The 8,062-nt window shown below is 45.8% G+C and overlaps 1 protein-coding gene across 1 annotated transcript in view; it reads left to right on the forward strand.

Annotated features, from left to right (window-relative positions):
• ARMH4 (armadillo like helical domain containing 4) overlaps window positions 1-5,179 on the forward strand; it is a 16,810-nt gene extending 11,631 nt beyond the window's left edge. Inside the window, exons 4-5 of the mRNA XM_057373245.1 lie at window positions 3,903-4,157; window positions 5,160-5,179. Of these exons, the coding sequence (XP_057229228.1) occupies window positions 3,903-4,157; window positions 5,160-5,179 (275 nt within the window). The remainder of the gene's footprint in view (window positions 1-3,902; window positions 4,158-5,159) is intronic.
• The last annotated feature ends 2,883 nt before the right edge of the window (window positions 5,180-8,062 follow it).

An 8,062-nucleotide genomic window follows, 5' to 3' on the forward strand; every position in this document is an offset into this window, starting at 1 on the left:
GTGTTCTCTCTCTTGGGGGATGAGGAGAGAGGATCTATCCCTCCTGGATAAATCCATGTGGCACATCATGGATTCAGTGCATGCAAACAAAATCAGCTCMCATGTAACATGAAGATCTCCAGAGCAGGGTTGGCTCACAGCAGAAACCACCCTGTCTTGGCCAGCAGGACTTAGGGAAGTTATATTCTCTCCCCAGGTTAGAAATGACAGGACAAGAAGAAAAAAAACCTCAAGCTGCACCAGGAGAGGTTTAGGTAGGATATTAGGAAGAAATTCATTAACAAAAAAGTGGTCAGTCATTGTGCCAGGCTGCTCAGGGCAGTGATGGAATCACCATCCCTGGAGAGATTTAAAAGATGTGTGGATGTGATTTAATACTGGATTAACAGCTGGGCTCAGTAATCTTAGAGGGCTTTTCCAACCTAAACCTGACACACRAAATAGTTCACAGTGAGCTGCAAATGCACATGAGACCCTGGGTTACTTCTGAATCTGCTGGGATTTCACTTCCACTCCTTGCTGCCTTCAGCCTCACCCAATTTCTTTCAAGCTGCTGCTGAGACCTTGTGAAGGCCAAAAAATGCCAACTGAGGAGGGAAAATGTGACTTTTGCAAAAGGCTTCTGTGTGAAGCTMAAACCTCCAGCTTGAGCCTCAGCTGTGTGATGCTCACTTCCATTTTCCATCTTGTGACACTACCAAGCYTTATGCACAGCCTGCCCACGGCTGCCTGTGGTGTCTCTGCTCCTGAAATTCCACACTCTAAAGTTTGTGGGGTTTTTTTTGGAAGTGCAGCTTCCTCCTTGTGACCACCAAGTGGTGCTCTGCGCTGCACCTTGCAGCAAAACAAGCTGTTGGCGTTTCGGGATGGGGCTTAAAAAGCAGTTTTTAGATGTGGGAAGGAGCCAGAGAGGAGAAGAGAAGAAGCTGAGAGTCTTCTCCTTCCCCTTTTCAGCGGCTGTGCTGCAGGGATCTCATTATTCACAGCTCTCTGCTGTGGCTGCCTGGTGATTGATGGAGCTTGGTGATCATCAGATGTGATAAGTGGTCTCAGCACTTTCAATTTGGGTGTTCAGCTTGGCTGCCTGGAGGCTTTGGAGACAGGGAGATGGCTATCTGCTGGATCCTGGCAGGTGTGTGTCRCTGAGGTTGTTAAAAATCACAAGAAGCTGCTAAAATCCTTGTCCCAGAGCAGTTTTTCAGCGATAAAAATCYGATGCCTCTTCTGTCTTGGCTGTTTTTTCCACTCAGTCTAGGGAAAAAAGCTGTTTTCATGTTCCTCTTCTCTGGTGTTCTGGCTGTTCTGCTGTTAAGTTTTTGGGATTRTTTGTAGCTCTCAGCAGAGGGAAAAGACCTCCATTAACTTGTCTCTGCAGGTTTCCTGCGAGCGCTCTCCGGGTGCCACTCTCAGCTTTTGGTATGAAAACATGCAATTTTGACAGAGAAAATTCCGATGTCGATTTTAAATGACGGGCACATTACAATACAGAAACTGCCTGTAAAATGCAGGGGGAATTTAAGGGGTAAACAGGATCCCTGTGAGATCCATTAGATGATCTGTGTGATGTAATTTTGGCAGGAATGATATTTCCAAGTACCCAAAGCCATGCCATGATGCAGCCAAATCCCCAACAGCAGCTCATTTGTATGGAATTCAGGGGTAGAACTGTGAAAAGTAGGACTGGGATTGCCTTGTCTGGTGAGCTGAGGAAAATATGAAATGTTTGGCAGCAAATCCTTGGATTATGCGGGAAGGAGAGGCTGTGGTACAGCACAGGGGATCAGTGGGTTTGTGATGTGCGTGATTCCTCTGGATATTCCAACCTGTGGAGGCCAAAGGAAGGAGCAGCTGACCCCATTTAATCCAGGTTGGATTGTCCCCAGCCTAGATGAGATACAGCTCCAGCAAAAATAAAGGGATGTCTGGATAACAATTGGCAATTTGGTTGGATTGTTAGTTTTTAATGTGGTTTTCGACCCCCAGCTGCCCTGTTGCCTTTTTGGCTGGTTTTAGAATTATGAGGCAGGCATGGTTAAATGGATAAAAGGGTTTTACTTTGATATTTTTATAGGATCTGTGGTGCACAGCTCATAAAAAAAAAACACCACAGCTCATCTTTGGAAAACACCAAAGATGCACCCCGTGTATAACACGTATACAATTTTTACACARATTAGCCTATCTATCTAGAATTCCCCAATAAGAAACTTTAAAAATGAAGTAATGCCCCCCTATTTTAAAGAATCCCCCTCCAGCTGAGGCCAGAGCCCACTTTCTATTCTAGAGAAAAGGCTTCAACCAAGGTTGGAGCCTCGAGTTTTGAGATAACGTGGGGCTCACTGGCCTCCCACTGAGGTTGTTTGGTCTGCTCAGCAAAACCCCAAAACTGAGCTGGAATATCAGGATACAAGAATTACAAGCATGTAAGGAACAAAGAAAACATAAAGAGTACAGAAAATATSTAAAAGGGTAAATAAAATAAATAAAAGGGTGTATTAAAAAGAAAAGGCAAAAATCATGAGGCATCACTCAGATGCAAGGTGATGGGCTCTTCTAGTGTGACTGCACCACAAGAGAATTTTTTTTGCAGGGCTGAGTAGTGTTGRTGCAAATTAGATAAAAGAAAGCATAAATGTTTAGATTCTCAGCTTTGGAAAACRAGTTGTGAGAAATTCAAAGCGTGTCTTTGTTCCAGATATTATCTGTCCCTTCTGGGTGGCTCCATCAGTCACTATTAAATATGMAGATTCTGGCATAGGATATCCCTGACACTTTGGTAACTTTGTAATTTGGGAAGAGAAACTGTGGGAAGGCTGGTTCTGTAGTGCCCTGCTCAGATCTTTGGAAATAGGATGTGGAAGAAAGGGCTTTTGGTTTGATCCATCGTGGTGGTTCCTGTGTTGTAGGTAATAGTGATAAAATATGGCTTAAATGTTTATTTTTCCATATGTTAACAGTACAGGCAGTTTTGGGATAGATGGGTATCTGGTTAGTGGAGAATTTACAGAATCACAGAATGGTTTTGGTTGAAAGGGACCTTAAAGATCACCTTGTTTCAGCCATGGGCAGGGACACCTTGCACTAAATCCACAGGAATTTCCCCAGGGTCAYGTTTATCTGCTCTCCATGAAGTGTTGGCTTTGCTGCTTTCCTTCCAGCACTTTCCAAGGCCAGGCTGGATGGGGTTTGGAGCATCCTGGGACAGTGGAAGGTGTCCCTGCCCATGGCAGGGGGTGGAATGAGATACTCCTGAAGGTCCTTTCCAACCCAAACCATTTTGCAGTTCTATGTATTAACTTTTCCTTGGTCACATCTTTGTCTGGTGCAAATCTGTCGTGACAGCAGTGCTGGTGTGAACCTGCTGAGGGTCCTGCTGAGGATCCCTCATTGCTCTTCTCCCACATCCAGCACACATCAAAGCAGGAAGCTTTTCCTGGAGGAGGAACTGCAATTGGGCTGGAAGGCAGCGCCCCTTCCAGAGYTGGGAAACACTCAATAATTGAGTTAAAAATAGAGCCAGCTTATTGCTGCCTCCAAGATTGGAAATCAGGGAGATAGCTAATCACTTGAGCTGTAATTAGTTAAGCAACGAGCTCTGTAGTTACAGACACCCAGGTGTTGGTACACATGCACATCCTTGTTTGTACCCTGCTGTTAGGAAGCAAAAAATTACTGTGTTTCCAACTAATTTGRGAGTCTGAGACAACATCTCCTCGTTCCTGAGCAACTTCCAGTGGTGATGAGCTCTTCCAGATGAGCCCCTGTGGGTGTTTTTCCTGTAAAGAACAGGCACAAGTTYGTTCAGCTGCTCTGCCTTTGGAGGAGCTCAGCTTGGTGCTCATCTGTGAACCTTCTGCCTGGTGGGATATCTCCTGATGTTTCTTTTCTGTCTCCCTGGCCAGAGGGTGAGGAAGAGGAAGAGGATGAAGAGGAGGAGGAGGAGGAAGAAGAGGAGGAAGAGGAAGACGAGGAGGACAAAGACATAGACCTGATGGATGAAAGCATGGAGGGTGACACGGAGCTGCCAGGCTTCACAATTCCAGGAGAAACCTCCCAGGAGCCCATGGCTGGCCTGGAGAACCCTGTGGCTCAGCTGGCTGGSGTGTCCTACCAGGTTCCTGACACCATCGAGTGGGAGCAGCAGAACCAGGGGCTGGGTAAGAGAAAAAACAGAAAAAAACCCTTTTTTTCTTTGCCCTTACAGAGGACACAGCTCCTGCTCTGCACTCTGCAGGAAATCTCACAGGCTGGCTCTCAAGCTAAACACAATTGTGGGTTTTAATAGTGTTGTCTTTGCTCCAAGGGTGGACAAAAAGATATTTCTCAGCCGAGATTCCAGGGGAAATTCCAGTTTCCTTTGCCCAAGATGGGTTGGTGTAAGGATATTTGTCCTGTGGGGATGAAGTGATTTGAGTATTTGCTCATCAGACCATTTGCTGCTTCAGCAGCATTTGTCTAAATTCCACTTTTCTGGCATTTTAAGAGGTGCATGGTCCAGCCATGGGGTCAGTGCTGGCAGTGTTCAGACAAATCTGCAAAGCCTCTATAAAGCTTTATACAATTTATTCCCACTGTGTGTACTGGCCCTGTGTTTAGTGACTGCACCAATTCACTCCATCTGGGAATCAGTGTTTGTGTGTCTGAAGTGATGGAAACCAAAACTGGTGTGGGTCAAGGTAAAGCACAGAAAGGAACTTGTCCAGCTTGACAAAAGGCACTGGAATCGTTTCCCAGTGTACTCAATTCCCAAACCAAGCCCCATCGAACACAGTGGGAACTTTCAGGTGAATTTCTGGGAGCTGAACCACATTTAAACAAAAGTTCTTTATATCTGACTGTTAGAGAACTAGCTGTTCTAAGAAGCTCATCAATTAAAAAAAACCCAAACTTTTTTTGTTTTGTGTACCACATATATCCATGTGATTTCTGTCAGTTCCCCTGAGTGTGTAATTCTGATTTAACCCAGTGGTTCTGCCCCAGTGGTGCCATTTCCATCCTGCTTTAGTGATGTTGAATGAATCAAAGATTGTGTTTCCAGAACTCTGTGGGAGTTCTGCACCAGCWCTGATCCCTCCCTGTCACACTAAATCCATTTGGAAAATGCCCTTTTGGGTGGTGGCCATGCCAAGCCTGTCTCATGTGTCCTGTTATCCCATCAGGCTGCACAGGAGCTGTGTGAGGGGAATAATTCTGAATCTTTAAGGGTTTTTGGTTATCTGTGTGAAAGAGGTGCGTGGTGCTGTGGGATGTGACAAAGTTTGCCATGAACTTTGGGGTTTTGGAGGTTGTTCTGCATCAGGCACTGCTCAGTTCATGGTTAGAAGCTGATGCTGTTCCTCAGACCCTGAAAGGGCATCTTTCCAAAAATTTCAGATGAGGAATAAACAGAATACGTGGCAAAAGGCAGGGTCCTTCTGCCTAATTATGTTTTATTGACTTTCGTGCAAATTGGGGGAGCCCCTGTGAAGTTGGGTCTGCATCAGAGTGATGAGTGAGCCCCTGAAGGACTGGGCTGATGTGAATTTTGGAGTTCTCTGTGAAGCTGGGTCAGTGTCAGAGTGATGAGTCTGAGCCCCTGAAGGACTGGGCTGATGTGAATTTTGGTGTTCTCTGGCAGGTCCTGACTGGGTTACACCTCACCAGATCCAAATGGTTTGGGTTGCCTTTTGTTTTTGGGCTGTTGCAGTCAGTGCAAACATCCCTGATGGAGAGGATGTAGCTGTGGCTGAGTTCATTTTTAGGAGTTAGGTGGGATTTCTGTGCAGTGCTGTGCTGGCAAAAAAAAAAGGGCCACAGTGGTAGCAGGCTCTCTGCTTGTGGCTCCCCACTCTGGTTCCAGTTTCCTTCTGGAAAGGGTTTTGTTCTTTTCCTGTCAGGATGACCTCAGTGGCTCTGTGACATTGCTTCCTTCCCATCTGCACTGTGCTGGTGCTCACGGTGCTCCTGAGGGGAAGGGAAATGATTTATGTTTCAGAGACACAGGGAAAATGGAGCTGGAAGAGGAGATTTGAGCTAAATGATCTTTAAGGTTTCTTCAGTTCGAGCCATTCCATGATTTTGTACTTCTGTGGGAGCCAAGAACTTCCATGAGCTCACATGGAAGGAGATGAACACAGGGGATCAGAGCTGATTTCTGGGATGAGTGGAAAATGGGAGATATTTCTGCAGAAGTGAAGCCCTTCCCCTCTCCATTTTGTTCCAGGTGGGAATTTCTGCCCTGGTTCCCAGCTCTGGGTTTGTGGGTGCACATCAGGTACCTGTGTGTCCATACCTGTGTCCACACCTGTGTCCATACCCATGTGCTTCTTGATGGAGTGCATTTGGGAGAACAGGAAAAGTGGAAAAAGCACACAACTTGTGTCAGCAGGACACAGTGAGTTGTCAGAAACAGAAGAAATCCCCCAAATCCTGGCAGGAAGCTGGAAGAGCTGCTCCCATTGCTCTGATGGAGACACCATGCTCACTGTAAAGGCCTTGTCAAGCTTTAGATCTGCTGCAGGGGGTATTTTTTTCTTTGAAACCCCTTTTCTCTGGGTGATTTTCATCTTTGCAAATCCATTTCTTTTAATTTTGTAGCTGCTGGAGGAGCTGGGTCAGGGGTATGGTGCTCCTGTCTGCCTCAACCCATGGTGGGAGCATTTGTGCATCCCAGGGCTGAGCTCTGTGTCYTTTCCTTCAGTAAATACTGCTCTGAGAAATTCCCCAGACTGTGTGAGTTGAGCAGGGTTTGGAAATGGAAAGTTGTTCTGCTTCATCCTGGATTTTGGGGATATTTCCCTGAAGAAAAGGAGCAGTACYCAACAGATTGCAGGGTGAGGGGACAGCATCCAAGCACCAGACTYTCACAGGTGACATTTTCCATTTTCAAAATACTTTGCACACTTGTCTTCCTCCTGGGGACACTTCTGTCCTCCACCCTTCAGAATTGTGACATTTAACACTGAAATCTRTAGCTCAGGAGTGTTGGAATAGCTGTTCTCAGGTCAGTTATTATTGAGTTTGCTTGTTCTGATGGCTGACACGCTGCAAATCCCCGGGGAGCGAGGAACTTGATCCACAAAACAGCTTGGCAGAACAAGAGACAGTTTGGATTTTTTGGAGTGGTCAGTGAGGAGGCACTGGAGGAACAGAATCATTAAAAATGTCAGTTCTGGGCAGTCAGATGGTCCTGCATTAACTCCAGCTGAGCAAAAGCCATTTATAAGCACCAGTAACAAGACTGACAGTTTTACAGCCCATCAGCTGCYTCTCTAACCAGCAATATTTAGGCTATGAGTAAAGCAGAAAATGGGAAAATCTGTGCCTTTATAAAACAGAATTTGAATCTCCAAGAGCTGTTCTGGCAGCCTTCTGGGGAAACAAGGTCTGGATATGATTTGGGATCCGATTTGGTGTCCTGTTCAAGTGCTTTGCTTTCAGGGGTTGTCACAGAAAGACAGAGCAGCACTTTGGGACCTCTCTGCATTCTGGGGGAGGTGACTTTGGTGTCTTTATACTTTTTTCTTGATTTGTGTATAGGTGGTGTGTGGGAGGCAAACACTGAATGCCTTCAGAAGGGCAGGAGGACTGGGTGTATAACTTGAATTTTCAGGGAATAAATGAAAACACCTGATTTTCCCTTGCTCCCTCTTTTGTGATGCATTACCAGAACTGCAGTTGGCTGAGGTGGGGTCAAACCTGGTGAAAAATTTATGGTCCTTTAGTCATTCCTCTTGTATGTTAAAGCAGATGGTCTTTGTTGTGCAGCTCCAAGGGGATCAAATCCCTCCCTTCTGTTGGTGGTGGCTTCTCCCAGTTTTCAAGAATATTTATTCTCTCAGTTCTGTGAGAATTTTTTGATTTAACAGCAATGAGCCAAGAGGAAAATGGCCCCAGACTTCCAAGCCATTTCCTGGTGCCTTAGTGCTTGATTCCACATCTTAAGGTGAAGGATCTCTGCTATCCCCACTAGGTAACAGCAGGAGGTCCTGGGCATTTTACCAAGCCTTTAATTTTACCACTTTGGGCCATTCAGTCGTTTGGGTTGTGCATTTAAAATGCATGGAGTTGGTGTTTTATCCTT

The sequence above is a fragment of the Malurus melanocephalus genome, unplaced genomic scaffold (assembly GCF_030028575.1).
Source record: "Malurus melanocephalus ecotype Western Australia unplaced genomic scaffold, MMel_1.1 scaffold_190, whole genome shotgun sequence".
Classification (NCBI taxonomy): Eukaryota; Metazoa; Chordata; class Aves; order Passeriformes; family Maluridae; genus Malurus; species Malurus melanocephalus.